Genomic DNA, 16,383 nt, shown 5'->3' on the forward strand with positions numbered 1-16,383 from the left:
TGGCTGAGAGATTGTCCTCAAAATTTCAAATTTACCCTCAAAGCCTTGCTTCTTGGCCAAAGATTCATTCATGATGCAAATCAATGAAATTCCGGGAAGTATCAAACTGTAGTAAATCCAGAACACAATTCTTATGGGAGGAGCCCACAATCTCAGAAAGGTTTCATCGATAAAGAAAATTGAAAAAATGAAACTTCTCAAGCTTATTTTATAATTAACAAAATGTCATGATCTGTTCTTACACAGAGCAACATCTCTTTAATTAGAAAGCTCTACAATTTTTAATACGAAGTGTGAAAGCTTATGTTACAACAAAATGCATTGGACTGTTCTTTGAATAAAGCGACAGCTTTTTAATTACAAACTGCAAATGGTACTCATAAGAGCGAAAGTAATATTCCGGGGTTCGACAGTAATTTCAAAGAGCGAAGATTATATTACAAAGTGCGACAACTTTTTTATTAAAAAGCGAGGTAAGTGTACTTATAAAGTGCGATAGTTATTGCAAGGGCGATGATTATTGCGACAGGAAGTTAAACAGGTGAAACATATCAACATACTCCAAGACAACGAAACTTTCCTAAAAGGGTGAGGAGATCAAATAGTTAAGATGGACCAATCTAGCAACCAAAATAACCCAGCTTTTTTACGAAGGAGGCTTTCGTATTTCAGTACTATTATGAACGATGGCTTTTGTCTGACGTACACGTTTCTCACGTGAAACATTTATTCCATTCATATACGTTAATGAAGTATTATTTTAAACATAAGCTCAAGTTTCACGATACTGAGATAGTCTTGGCTCTCGTGGATTTGAATTTAGATCGATGTAGTGAATTGTATACGGTAATTTTCCTTTAAACTTAACATAAAAAAATAATGATTAGGGAGATTAAAGTGGGTGTGTTGACAGCCGTCACTTAAAAATTACTATTTCGCATAATAGACATAAAATGTCAAAAAACAAAATTAAAGTCCTATTTTTAATTTCGCGTGTTAGGCTAAACAGCGTCAAATAGCTTGCTTCAATGTGATTGGATAACAGCCTTCACAAGCGTGAAGTGGAAATACATTTATGTAAACAAACTCCGACGCCCGAAAAATTTTACGTCGTTTTCTCTGGCAAAGTGCTTTGGCTTGAGTTTTGATCTTTGGAAAGTTTATTGTTGGCTAGTATTCAGTCAATTTTCGTAAAAACTTGATGATAATGTCAGAATTATAATGAACCCCAAAAGTGTGTCCCGGATTTTCGATTTTTCCTTATTTCTCGAGATATGGCGACTACATTGAAAACTTTGTTCAGGAGTGCTACTTTCAAGTTTATAAGATAATAATCCAAAAATAACGAATTGTAAAAATACAAATCCCGGACACCCTTTCCAAGTTCAAAATATATGCAGATCACGTTCCGATATAAAAGAAACGTGTTGATTAAAGTGCGTCGTCCTATAAACTTATCTTGTAAAGCGTCGCGGCGTGAGGGAATAAGCTCCTGTTCTGTTCAATGCATATCTCAAATCACTGTTTATTAAGTTTTAAGAAAATGTATTCTTTTACTGGGGTAGGGCGCATAATTTTAGGCTATCTCAGTTTGAATGAAAGCGCTAATTTTCCATCTATGATACTTTAAGCTCAAAGTATCACCTGCTTTAGATATCAAACGTTCACCACTCTTCGGTGTCTTTCGCGTTTTTCCCCTTTGTCTTTTTCCGCCTGGCAGTTAAGAGAAAATGGGTTTTTTTCACAAGTGAGTGACATTTTTTCAGTACACAGAACATTTAACTAAGTATTTAATTCATAGAAGAAACAAGAAAGTTCTTGTTAACGGACAAATTGACATATAAGGTTTTGCCTGACTCACGTGCAAACTTGGAAATGACAAATTAAGTAAAGAACCACAACCGCTGAACCTGTCATGTGACAGGAAACTTTCCATCAGTTGATCAAACAAAGCGGAACTTGGAAATTTCACCACACGTATCACTATCTACAAATATCTAACTTCCGCCACGCTACTGCGTCCCTTGTCTTTTACCGTTTGGCAGTTCAAGATAATACTTTTAAATTTTGTAACGCTCTCAGTGTTTCACAACTCAACCCATCTGTTTCACCTGCTCCTCCTCCTTAGATAATTGCCATGTCATGACCCTTAATAAATGCCATACTAGAAAATTATCACTCTGAATAATTACATTTTTTTTTTCTTTTTGTTCTTTATTTATCGCTGCTGTTGGCTGACGCAAGGCATTCAGGTGTTAAAAGTTCACTGGCCACTATCATGCTGCTCCTGCCTCTCTTAGTGTCTTTTCCTTTACTGTTTAACTTGATGTTTGCCATGCAAAACAGCGCTCTCTATCGATCTCCAACAAGCGATCCTTCTTTCGGTAACTTTAAGCGCGATCCATTCCATTACTTGTGGGCAGAGAAACTTTCATCATCCATGATGAGAGATCAGTTGGACTGCGGTTTTCTTTGTGTTGGTGAACCAAATTGTTATTCGTTCAACACGGCAGCGTATCCTGACTCCAAAGGTCTTTATCTGTGTGATTTGTTGGCCACAGACAAGTACAGAGAGGCTGAAAAGTTTCATGCGAATGCTACCTTCCATCACTGCAGTCCGTCGGTAAGATCTGTTCATATATTTGGTGCCACAAACTGAATGATTCAAGGAACGTTTACTTTGTTTCTAGTCTCCATGTGAAAGCGCTCCTTGTAAGAACGGAGGTGTCTGTGTTCCTGAATATGAAAGGAACTCCTATCATTGTGAATGTAAGCCTGGATTTAACGGAACTCACTGCAAACGCTGCAAACGTGGAGGTATTGAATTTAGTCTTTTACTGTTGCATGTGGTAGAACTGGAAGAAACACATACTGTCATTAACCACTATTCTTGTATGTATATGGTTTACCTCTTTTCAACTTTTGGCTATGAATTCAATTCAAATCGGTTTATTGTACTTCTTTTCCCCGATAAACATTCCCCAAGTATATTTCCCGGAAAGAGAAAATAAATTTCGTGTACATGTCAGGCACTTTATATTAAGATAAATGAATCTTTTACTTCTAAATTTCTTATGTTCTTTGTTGCTTTGTTATTTGTTTTTCAGGGAATCGAACTTGCAGTGACATCAAATACTGCAATCCTGAGGCTAAAAGTGGCTCTTATGCCATCGACCCTGATGGAGAGGGCGGAGTGAAACCATTTAAAGTCTTCTGTAACATGACTGACAAGGACGGGATAGGAGTAACAGTTGTCAGTCACGACAGTGAAAACAAAACACTGGTGGATGGGTTTGAAGCCCCTGGTAGCTATTCGCGCAGTGTTACTTATGATGAAACCAGTCTAATTCAGCTAGCAAGCTTAACAGCTTCATCTTCTCACTGTGAGCAGTTTATTAAATACAAGTGCTATCAATCATTCCTCCGTTCCAAAGGTATCATGTACGGCTGGTGGGTATCACGTGATGGCGAGAATATGACTTACTGGGGTGGAGTCAACTCTGTTCCCTTTAAATGTGCATGCGGTTTGAATAACACGTGCGCGGACAGCAGTCACGACTGCAACTGCGATAAGAACGATATGAAGTGGCGAGAGGACAGCGGTTTACTAACAGACAAGTCCAAGCTTCCCGTGATTCAAATGAGGTTTGGAGATACTGGCGAGAACAAAGAAGAAGGATATCACACGCTTGGAAAACTGGAGTGTTATGGACTTACTTACTGAGAACTCACTAAGACTGTATGTTGAACATTAAAAATATTACTTGAAGACTTATTCTTTTTCTCAGATCTGAATTAAAATGGAGGTCCATGATAGTCAAGAGAAATGTAATGAATTGGTAATTTGATTGTAGTGAAATGAGAAAAATGGAGAAATTCAAGATGTGTGACTAAAAGTATTTGAAAAAAATTGTAGCCGAATGTCATACTCAGTGTTGGACCACTCAAGTGTTTTGGACTCATTTAATACTCAAAAAAGGGACATTAACTTTAAGTAGTTGCTATGGTGATACTTGTGTGTCAAAACGCATTTGTTTTTAATTAACATTGCCATTTTACCGCGTTTGAGAATTTCAAGAGACGTTAAAGCTGTTGCCTGCTGTGAAAAATCTGCCATCATTTAACAAAACTCATACATGCTTCTAATTCGTTGGAATATGTCTTTGATGTAATTTGATGATGACACAATTTGTTAACCAAAGCAAAGGGAAAACGACCAAGCTGGAAGTCTGTCTGCCAAGGAAATCTTAAATTAAAGATTCTAAGGACGTCAAGTTGCAAACTTTCACCCCTATTTGGATCCAATAAATACGCTCAATTTGAAAATGACTGTAAGTCTTATATTAGCACTTGAATTCGAAGCCTACATTAGATAGTCATCTTTGTTGTAATGGCCTGATTATTCTTAAAAGCAATTATATTTCGGTTTTATTTCCCTCTGTTTGGATTTTGCAAGTGATTAAATTATTTGGCTAAGACATTTTATTAGACCGAGTTCGATGACCTCTCGTTGGCGCCTTCTGCATTTCAATATATGCTCGCGAATTCTCAATACCACTAAACAACAAAATGTTATGTATTGTGTTAGGGATTTAAAGATCTGTGACCACGACAGTCACCTTCAGGAAAAATTAACTTAATACTCTTTGTCACCTTCACTCCCCCTACCCATGGAGCTTGAAAAAGCAATCAATCGTTTTATTCCTCGAGTAATATGAAATGGCCCACTCTTCGAATGCTCTGAAATACCCTATAAGTTTCTTCGATATGTTTTTATTCTATGATCATTTCCGATGAAGTTTGGAGAGTTCAATAGGGGGGTCATCAGGGAATCAGTAGGGTGGTTGGGTGGGTGGGTCTAATTTGTCAAAGCGAAGTTAATGATTTTGACGAATTTTCGCCATTTTCGTTATTGCATACATTTCTCTGCACATATCTTAATTAGTAAATCGTTGGAGGTTTTTAAAATTAAGTTTACTTTTTCAGAGAAAGACTGAATAGGTGTAAACATAATTTATGACTCGTGCTAAATCAACAACAAACTTAAAGGGATTTTAACTGGTAATAAACGTCAGCTGTCAAACTGGTAATAAACGTCAGCTGTCGTCAACCGTCATTAGCCCCAAGATTTAAACCTCATGAGTCAAAATTGGGAAAAAAATCAACTTTACTTTGAAAAGTCTTGTAACTCTAAATTACCTCCTTATACAAGAAATTATCCAGTTTCCATCAAAGTGGATTTGGAATAATAATTGATAACGAACCAACAAAGTACATGTCATTATTAAATATATTTATGCATATAGCTGCCAATGTTTTGTTTCAATAAAGCCCTTGCAATAAAGTGTTGAGCAAAATTTCTAAATCTGCTGATTTATGAAAGTGTTCTGTTGAATTAGCCATATAGTTTTCGGCGATAATATTTACTTAGGTGTTACTTAGGTGAAAAATATATATATTTTTTTAAGTCTATGCAATTTCTCCTTTGGATTATCTTAATTTCAAAGATGAAGTGCATTCGGAGGGAGAGATAAAAAGCAACGCATTACATCACCTTCTCTAAACATGAGACATAACGTAATCCTAAACGAGTAATCTGACCATTTATCCTAAGTGAAATGTTATTCTTTGCTAATGCTGTAACATGTTCAATAAACAACATTCCAAAATATAATATATATACGTTTTTATTTTATGATCATTTCCGGTGACGTTTGGAGAGCTCAATATAGGGGGTCATTGGGAATCAGTAGGGTGGGTGGAATTTGTCAAAGCGAAGTTAATGATTTTGACGAATTTTTCGCCATTTTCGTTATTGCATATTACATTTCTCTGGAAGTATTTCAATTAGTTAATCGTTAGAGGTCTTTAAAATTAAGTTATCTTCGTCAGGGAAAGACTCAATAGGTGTAAAAATAATTTATAACTCGTGCTAAATCAACAACAAAGTTAATATGGGTTTAAACTTGTAATAACCGTCTGCTGTCAAAGGTATTAACATCGTCAACCGTCAAGATTTAACCATCAATAGTCAAAATTGGAAAAAAAATCAACTTTCAACATTAACCCCTTTATTGAGACCTTCTTTTAACCTTTACTTTGAAAAGTCATTTAACTCTAAATTACCTCCGTATATAAAAAATTATCCAGTTTCCATCAAAGTGGATTTGGAATATTAATTGATAACGAAGCAACAAAGTACATGTCATTTTTAAATATATTTATGCATATAGCTGCCTACGTTTTGTTTCAATAAAACACTTTACCACAAACTGTTGAGCAAAATTTCTAAAACTATTGATTTATGAAAGTATTCGGTTGAACCAGCCATATATTTTTTGGCGATGATATTTAGTTAGGTGTTCTGATACAAAAATATATTTTGTTTTAAGTTCATGCAATTTCTCTTTTCGATCATCTTAATTTCAAAGATGAAGCGCATTCGGAATGAAATAAAAATATAGCATCATTACATCAACTTTTCTAAACATGAGACATAACGTGTCAAAATATCCGAATATTTGCCAAAGTTATGACTTCTTTATCGTATAAAAGTGGAATGAATTAATTGTTGTGCTTCTGCAAGCCGGAGGCATTCCGCATTTTGACGCGTAAACAAGTTTATACGTAATTAAACGATACCAGAGGCTGCAAAGATCTTCCGACGATCTTTTGGTATATTCACAAACATTAAATGATTTTTTTTTGGTTCCCTATATGGCATACGTAAACAATTATTCGCCTCCACTTTGGTGAATAACTGTTGATTATTTATTCCTGTTATCCGCGAACTAGCATCTCTGGGATACAAGGCCGCGAAACGTTCATTTCAGTGACGATAATGTTCCAGTTTTTTTTCCCGTTGATTACGATAAGTTACTCATCAGTTCTAAATAACTATCCCTGGTAAAACGCCCATCGTTCGTTCTCTCTATAATGTATTTCCTGGCGACAACGTGTTGTTTGTTGTCATTATAGTGCACTAATAAACCATTTTTTGCATCTCAGGCTGATACAAGTCGAAGACTATTTTCTTTTCAATCTAGTTATGTAGAACAGATGTAATTCAACGCTGCTTTGCAGGCCTTGTTGAAATTGCACCTAAAGTAATCTTAAACGAGTACTCTGACCATTTCTCCTAGGTCAAGTGTTATTCTTTGCTAATGCTGTAGCATGTTCAATAAACAATATTCTCAAATATGAATAAAGGGGTAAGTTTCTAAAGAAACTGTGGTGCTGCGTCGGTGGGAGAGTATAGCAGGTAATTTAGTGTTAACAACTGGGTTGAAAACGTAAATTAGCCACCGATCCGACACCACATTCCCACCAATGGCGTAGCTCCACTTCCTAAATATAAATCCACACACAACCCACAATTCCTCTAATCGCTCTGACGAAGGGCTAACGCTCGAAACGTCAGCTTTTTTACCCTTTACGGTGGCTAATTTACGTTTTCAACCCAGTTGTTCTCAAATATGAGTTTTTCTATCTGGATATTTGTTTCTGAACTTTTTACAAGAAATATTTAATGAGTAACTGTGCAATGTTTATATTTGAGACCAGTATATTGTTTCATTGAAAATGCTAATATACGGAGATGAAACGACTGACATTTTTAGGAAATAAAATACATAATCGAGGCTCGCTCGTTTTCCGATCCATGTAGAGGATTTCCTAACATTTTTAAGAGATGTCAGACAGACATAACTTGGATAAATTTCTTCAATTTTTTTTTGCTGAACTTGTTCCAATTTAAAATGATTATTGTTTATTAATTAGATAAGCTCCTTTTAAGTCACGAAGAGGAAACCTGCCCAGTATCTGCCTATGATCAGGAATCTGTCCGGTAAACAATAACTGCTGGAGGTAATGAAAGATTAGTTTGATATTTGGTGTTTTTAATTTTGCCCGAAAAAGAAAAAAATTAAAATTAGAAAAGAACTTTTTTTTCTTTCGCAAAAAGCCTTCTAAGAGGAAAGTGTCTCGGCATAGTAAAATAATAAAATATTAAATAAACAGCCGCTCCGTCTAAAAGAGGAAAACAACTTTAGCTTTTTGTGGTTGGTGCCAATTTATAGTCCATGTCAATTTATTTCATATATTGTTATCCTGGTGCGAGCCAAAACATAACTTCTTACAGCAAACCTGCTAACAGGGACATGTGAAGGAGTAAGTAGAAATTTATTTTCAAGTTTGTTGTAGAGTAGGGAGCAGAGTACCAAAAATATCTTTAAAATTAACAAAGACATTAGTTCAAACCAATATAGTAAATCATTGGCATTGTCAGAGTTAATAGATATTGATATGAATATTTAAAACTTTTTAAACCCGTTGTATAGAAGGTATTAATAGAAATCGTTTCCTCCATAGGAAAAAAACAACAGTTTGAAAGCAATTCTTGTTAAAAAAAAAAAACTAAAAAAGTATATAAGATGACTTTTAAAACTTACTGTTCCACCTCTACTTCCCCTGTAGTAGAAGTTTATCCAACCCATGGCACCTGCTTCATAGATGTAGCTTTTAATTCTTAATTACTGACAGGCAATTATAAAGGACCTATTTTTCATTTGCATGTAAGTCTTCGGTGTCATACATCAGCTCATTCCGGTGGTGAGAGTTCATCGGCCACCATCATGCTGCTTTTGTCACTCTTGTTGTTTTTTCCTTCTTTGTTAGGATTGTTGTTTGCCACACAAAACGGCGTTCTCTATCGATATCCAACTGGCCGTGCTTCGTTTGGTAAATTCAAGTGCGACCCTTTCTACTTGTCATGGGCAGAGAAACTTACATCGTCCATGGTGGAAGATACGTTAGACTGCACTTTCCTTTGCGTTGGTGAACCAAAGTGCTATTCGTTTAACATAGCAGTGTATAATGACTCCAAAGGTCCTTATCTGTGCGAGTTATTGGCCACAGACAAGTACAGAGAGGCTGAAAAGGCTCAAGCAAATGCTACCTTCCATCACTTCAGTCCGTTGGTAAGATCTCTTCATATATTTGGTGCTTGACACTCTTCGTATTTCTTAAAATAGAAACTGGATGATTAAAGGAATGTTTACTTTGTTTCTAGTCTCCATGTGAAAGCGCTCCTTGTAAGAACGGTGGTGTCTGTGTTCCTGAATATGAAAGGAACTCTTATCACTGTGATTGTCAGCCTGGATTCAGTGAAACTCACTGCAAACGTGGAGGTATTAAATTCATTTTAAACTGAGAGGTACAAACTCTAAAGTAGAAGTCATACTGTCGTCTTTAGTTATAACTAAATGCCATTGAAAACTTTGTGCAACTGCTTCCATCTACATCTATAGTGTCCTGCAACATGTTTCCAATATGAAAGGTATTGAAAGTTCGACCTTACTCAGCCGTTTTTGTCTTTCTTCATTTTTTATGGAAATAAAACTTTTGAAAGATGAATATATACAATTTCTCAAATGGCTTCTCACGTCATCAGTTCTCTTTTCCCGTAAGAACAGGGATAATCTTTTGTAGTTGTTTCTCTGTGTCTTTTTACTTTTCAGGAAATCGAACTTGCAGTGATATCAAACACTCCTACCCTTGGACTCCAAGTGACTTTTACGTCATCGATCCTGATGGAGAGGGTGGAGAGAAACCTTTTAAAGTCTTCTGTGACATGGCTGACAAAGACGGTGTTGGAGTGACAGTTGTCAGTCACGACAGTGAAAACAGAACGCTGGTGGATGGATTTCAGGACCCCGGCAGTTATTCGTGCAATGTCACGTACCAGGGAACCAGTCTCCTTCAGCTGGCAAGTCTAACAGCTTCATCTGCTCACTGTGAGCAGTTTATACTGTACGAGTGCTATTACTCAAGGCTCTTTCGCGATGGTTACGGCTGGTGGGTATCACGTGATGGAGAAGAGATGAAGTACTGGGGAGGAGCGGGTTCTATCGATTACAAATGCGCATGCGGCTTGAAACGTACATGTGCAAACCCTGAGTACGGATGTAACTGCGACAAACTTGACCAACAATGGCGAGAGGACAGTGGTTTACTTACTAACAAGTCCAGGCTTCCCGTGAAGCAACTGAGGTTTGGAGATACCGGCTCTACAAAAAGTGATCAGGGATACCACACACTTGGAAAGTTGAAGTGTTTGGGACTCATATAGATCGTAACTGTCTACCTGCTATTTTTAGACTCGCCTGTTATAGCGCTGTAAAGTAATATGCTATTTGTTATGATAGTGCCCTGCCTGAAAGGAATTCCAGGATGGATAAATATCAGTAGGAAGGTTAAAATGTTTGGCGCATGTGTTTTAGCATATTAAGCATAATTTTAGGCGCCGAAGGCGTCATTTTCGCTGCTTGTAGTTTTGAGACGGAGATTGTTGACGGCATGAAGAGCATTTGTGAAAACAATAAACATGTAGTCCAAATACCGTGAAATTGAAAAAAAAACCCGATCATCAGTTACAGATTTGTACAATATTGTTGTACAGTATATGACGATTAAACAACTTCGTGTGTTTACCTTGAGCAACTCAAGTACACTGCGCCAAAGAATAATTCGAAGGCCCCATTCTAACTGAGCCGTTGGTGAGGCACTATCACTACCAAAAAAATGAAATGAAATAATACAGACCGCAACAAATAGGTTACTTATAATATAACTGCCCGCATGCATAAGCTCCAATGATTCCTGAATAACGTATCAGAATCCTAAAGAGGAATGTTATGGTTGTACCACATTTGCTTACCTGATTGTTTATCATGTAAAGAGAGGCTCGAGAGAGAGCTTCCTCTTCAGAGTCCATCGGTCAAGTTATTATACTCTAAACCAAAACTATTAAGGCCTCTTTCATCGATGACTGGCCTGATTTATACGATTAAGAATGCAAGTCAAGCTGGACGTTTAAAAATCAGTTTGAAAACCCCTTTTGTAAAAGTCAATAGAAACTAAGTCAGTTAATTATTTAAAGCTGGGAGCAAGAAAGATGCGTGAGAGTGCCTCCAGCTACTCGAGCTTCTTGAGTTTTTTGAGCCAATTTACTTTTATGTTAAACATTCTTAACAGGGTCCTCCACTAAGCTTCATTGTGTGCAAAAATATCATTAGCACGATAATAAAATAAAGCAACCTCGCGCTATTGAATGTGTAGGTTACAATACTTGTTTACGTGGACAGTGCTGGTACGGACAAAATGTTATCAGCAGTCAAATTTAATGATCTTGATCACAGTGATCAGTCATTTTGACGTAGACTTCTCAGTATTCTAGCTTCTCCAAATAACCAACACAAGGAGTATTGCATAAAAACAGTACTTAAGGGGGGTCTAACTTGAGAGACTCAGGAGTTACAGACACAAACAGATTCCTGACTAGTACACTACAGCTAAATGTGGCAGTTTCCACATATAATTTGCCCTTATTCGTGTCACTTCAGACAAAACGTGTTTTGTATACATGAATTATAAGTAATTTTGTAAAATGGACTTAGACGACTGAGAAGTTTTTTCATTAGTGTGTTCAGTTTGACCTGTGTGTTACACAATATTCGTTCTTGTTTATTTTGGCGATGTACTGGATCGATGATGTTTTTGATTTGTTTCAAAAAAAATATTCCATTCTAAAAACTCAACACCAAATTTTTAAAACAGCTCATGATTTAATTTGCAAAACTTCACCTGGCTGCGAGGACCTATGGCAAGGAAGAAAAATCCTTGTCAGAAAAAAAAAAGCTAATTAGTTATCATATAAAAGGACCTCTTGTTGCAGCGTTTAGATCATCCCTGTTGAAGGCACTATATAGGCAGGAGTGTCGAAACATTGGGTCTATGAATTGTAACTTCTTCTGTTACATTCATTAAATCTGTAAACCAGAGTAGCATTAAACCATGTCTGATTGTCCACCTGGTTGCCGTGTGAACTTTAATATTTTTTACATTGTGGAAGGTCACAAACTTTCCTACTTTTGATCACGTGATTTCTTATACATATCGAAAAGCTCATTCATCTGAACTTCACATCGTAAGCCTGAGTCGTCTCAGGGTAAACGCGAGCTATTTCTCAAAAATAGCCAGCTTTTCGCTTCTCTTCATCTTCTCGGCATCATGTTACCCAAATACAGAGTAGTAAGTGAACTTTTTTAACGAATATTTTCTAATGAATTTTAAACAAACCTTTACCATTTCTGCTTAATTATTGTCTGCCACAGTAGTTAAAATGTATGTATCTCACGCCCTGTGCAGATCACAGAGCTGCAATGCTCGAAGGGAATTTGTACATTCTACATTACGAATGTCATTTCTTGTTTTCGTAAGAGAAGGTTATAATGTTCTTTTCTATCGACATGTGCAATATCAAACCCGTCCATTCATTTTCGCAGCTCTGTTACCTACTTTATTTGACGTGGTACAAAATCAACGGACAATTATCAGCCAATAACCCCATGTTAATATTTGTCCGATTATTTCCGTCGAAAAGCGAGAAAGCCAACGTAAAAAGCCCAACAGTTTCACTTTCTCGACTTAATTACTTTAAAAGGGAGAAAAACGAACTTATTTTGTAGAGTCCACAGGTGTTGGGAATTAAAGGCTGATCTCAAATGCTGCTCTAGAAAGTACAAAAAAGATAACAAAACTTTGTTTTATACGCACGATACAAAAATTAAATGAGAGTTATAAAATAAATATCCCCCCTTCTAGCTTGCTGGCATGTCGCCTGATAATGCCCTTGGCTGAGAGATTGTCCTCAAAATTTTAAATTTAACCTCGAAGCCTTGCTTGTTGGCCAAAGATTCATTTTTTGGAAAATTTCTCGGTCGTGGACATTATCAGCCGACACTCGACATAGCCGCCTGAATGTGGTTTCTTTACACATTATTTCGGCCAGTTCTCGAAATTTTGTCATTCAAATATGAGTTGCACCTGCTCCATAGATGGGCTTTTAATTATAAAAAGCAAAAAAATACCGCAAAAGGAGAAGTTTCTTATTCACAATTAAAGTGCTTTTTATATTAAAGCCGCTCATCCAGGTCTTGTCGTCCAACAACCACCGTCATGCTGCTCCTGCCATTCTTAATATTTTTCCATTCGTTCCTTACCTTGATGTTTGCCAACAGCGCTCTCTATCGGTATCCGACATGCGATCTTTCTTCTGGTAACTTTAAGTGCGACCCCTTCTATTACCTTTGGGAAGAAAAACTTACATCGTCCATGGTAAAAGGCCAGTTTTCCTGCGCTTTCCTTTGTGTTGGTAGCAGAGTATTCTGACTCCAATGGTCTTTATCTTTGTGAGTTGTTGGTCACTGACAAAGCCAGAGCTACTGGATAGCTTTTTGCAAATGCCACATTCCGTCATTTCAGTCCTTGGGTAAGCTCTCCTTACATATTTGGTGATTGAAACGTATTTTTATCGATAGATATTATTTGTGGAACGTTCTCGGTCTCTTTTCAGTCTCATGTGAAAGCACTCCTTGTATGCACGGTGGTGTCTGTGTCCCTGAGTATGAGTGGAACTCCTATCACTGTGACTGTAAACCTTTATTCTGTGGAACTCACTGCAAACGAGGTGGTATAAAATGGTTTGTGCGCTTTTTTTTTCCAGATGTTCAAAAATGCATCTGCACGAGGTTAAGCTTCAATTTTTTGTGATTGGTCAATTTCAATGAAGTTTTCACCACTCTAGCCTCTTGAGAGCTCTTCATACGTCTTAAGTGCTTCATATCCAGATAAACACACGGCTGTCGTGATAGAGAAGTTTTAATGCAGAAGTTTGCTACGTTTTAATGCGTACACTACGTCATCATTGTGTACAATGGGAATATGAAGCACGCTAATGAATTTGATTGACACGAATTCTCTGGTGAAATATAATCCTCCGCATAAAAACTCCATGAATTTAATCCGATGCTAAGAACGCATGAAATAAGATATAATTACAATCAATTTCTTCCTTTTTGCTTCTAAGGAGATAAAACCTGCAGTCAGATCAAACAGTCAGATCAAACTTTGTAATTTCCCAAGTGGATCTTACGTCATCGACCCTGATGGAGAGGGCGGGGTTAAACCTTTCAAAGTCTATTGTAACATGACTGACAAGGGCGGTGTTGGAGTGACAGTTGTCAGTCATGAAAGTGAGAGCAGGAGGTTGCTGTGAGGGTTTGGTGGCAGAGGCTCCTATTTTCGCTCTATCAACTACACGGAGGCTGACATGGTTGAACTGGCGAACCTGACAGCCTGCTCACTGTGAGCAGCTTATAAAGCACGAGTGCTACCACTCACGGCTCCTCTACAATGGTGACATGTACGGCTTGTGGGTGTCACGTGTTGGAGAGAACGTGAAGTACTGGGGAGGAGTTGATTCTGTTGACTACGAATGCACATGCTTGAATAATATATATGCACAGAGCAATATTAAGGGATCTTCGTAAATGTAAAAGTCAGTCTTAACCGAGAGCTGCATTTTGATGAATAAGTAGTACGCTGTTGAGAATAGTTGCGATGCATCAAAAAACTCACTCGTTCGCTGCACTCACTTGCCTTTTTAGTTGTTTTTGTTTTTTGTTTTGTTTTTTTTAATGCATTGCAGCTCGTGAATAAAATCGTTCGTGCGCACCCTCCTTGGAATAATCTATATATCAGCTCGTAACGGACTTTAAGTTTGAAGTAAGTACTCGTAAAAAACGCTTGAGGTATATCACCGGATATTACACTTGAGCAAAAATGTTTTATTGATTATAAAAAATAACTCTACAAATAAATAAGTAAGACAATGTAGTTTCTAAACTGAGATTTCCTTATTTTTTAACGATTTTCTTTTCTGAGAGTACCCTTCAACCGAAAAGCCCCCCTAACTAAAACTTTAAGTACAGCTACTCAAAAACAAGTTTGGTGAACCCATTCTACGCCAAATTTCATCCAGCATGCCAAGTTTTATCTTTTTGCAGAGTTTAAAAACAACTCGTAGCAAAGGTTCTTGCCATGCGCCCTAATAGTTAAATTATTTTTTGCTACGTTCATTCCAAATAAGAAACCATTGTATAGAATACCGAACATTTTGCGACAAACACGAACTCGTGGACAGCCTTCTCGTGTTTTTCCTTTAATAATAAGAATGTCAATTCTAAGTACCAGTCTCTTTCTCACTCCTAAGGTCGTCAGGCAAGCTACTGGTAAATGTTTTGAGACGAAGGTGCGAAAGACTAGAGAGGTCTTGGAATTTATTGGTCATCAACATGCACGAGTAAAACTGCTTGACAACAGTGCTGTCAGCCGGGGCCATATCAACTTTGATGATCTCACTGGAGATATCAGCTGTGGAACGGATTTATGACGTACACATTACACTTATGATGTTGGATATAGGGGAGAGTGTGGGGTTCCCCCACCATCAGGATTTTTTAACTACTTGCCTAAATGCAAAATTCTTTCAACGACAGGGTCGCATATGAGTACTCAGCTTGAAGAAACTAAAGTTTACCATATTGAGATACTTCTCAGTACTTTTTAAAAACAAAACCAAATACAAAAAAATTGTTTTCTGCATCGAAGTTTGGACTACTCCTCCCCCTTCCCCCAAATACTGAAGATGAGAACCTTGGTAAAACCAGTAGAAGTGAGCGTTCCAAGATCGACGAGAAGAGGCACGATAAGGCAAATCAATGAAATTTCGGGAAGTATCAAACTGTAGTAAATCCAGACCACAATTCTTATGGGAGGAACCCACAATCTCAGAAAGGTTTCATCGATAAAGAAAATTGAAAAAAATGAAACTTCTCAAGCTTATTTTATAATCAACAAAATGTCATGGTCTGTTCTTACACAGAGCAACATCTCTTTAATTAGAAAGCTCTACAAGTTTTAATACGAAGTGCGAAAGCTTATGTTATAACAAAATGCAATGGACTGTTCTTTGAATAAAGCGACAGCTTTTTAATTACAAACTGCAACTGGTACTAAAAAGAGCGAAAGTAATATTCTGGGATGCGACAGTAGTTTCAAAGAGCGGACATTATATTACAAAGTGCGACAACTTTTTTATTAAAAAGGGCGGCAAGTGTTCTTATAAAGTGCTATAGTTATTGTAAGAGCGACGATTATTGCGACAGGAAGTTAAATAAGTGAAAACACATCAACATGCTCAAAGACAAAGAAACTTTCCCAAACGGATGAGGAGATTAAATAGTTAAGATGGACCAATCTAGCAACCCAAATAACCCAGCTTTTTCACGAAGGAGGCTTTTCGTATTTCAATACGATTATGAACGATAGCTTTTGTCTGACGTACACGTTTATCACGTGAAACGTTTATTCCATTCATATACGTTAATGAAGTATTATTTTAAACATAAGCTCAAGTTTCACGATACTGAGATAGTCTTGGCTCTCGTGGATTTGAATTTAGATCGATGTAGTGAATTGTAT

The 16,383-nt window shown here is 37.0% G+C and overlaps 1 protein-coding gene and 1 pseudogene across 2 annotated transcripts; both read left to right on the plus strand.

Moving 5' to 3' along the window:
- The first annotated feature begins 1,708 nt into the window (after nt 1-1,708).
- On the plus strand, nt 1,709-11,448 carry LOC149049359 (uncharacterized). Its single transcript, XM_089199610.1, has 7 exons — nt 1,709-2,623; nt 2,691-2,817; nt 3,108-3,719; nt 7,780-7,846; nt 8,531-8,978; nt 9,071-9,188; nt 9,519-11,448. The coding sequence occupies exons 1-7, from the start codon at nt 2,279-2,281 to the stop codon at nt 10,127-10,129; spliced, it is 2,328 nt and encodes a 775-aa protein (XP_089055736.1). The 5' UTR covers nt 1,709-2,278; the 3' UTR covers nt 10,130-11,448.
- A 1,541-nt stretch (nt 11,449-12,989) lies between these two features.
- On the plus strand, nt 12,990-15,989 carry LOC149049360 (contactin-associated protein-like 4; annotated as a pseudogene). The gene is made up of 3 exons (XR_016185050.1): nt 12,990-13,352; nt 13,415-13,531; nt 13,928-15,989. The product of XR_016185050.1 is annotated as a contactin-associated protein-like 4 (transcript).
- The last annotated feature ends 394 nt before the right edge of the window (nt 15,990-16,383 follow it).

Source organism: Pocillopora damicornis, chromosome 3 (assembly GCF_964200805.1).
Source record: "Pocillopora damicornis chromosome 3, jaPocDami1.2, whole genome shotgun sequence".
Classification (NCBI taxonomy): domain Eukaryota; kingdom Metazoa; phylum Cnidaria; class Anthozoa; order Scleractinia; family Pocilloporidae; genus Pocillopora; species Pocillopora damicornis.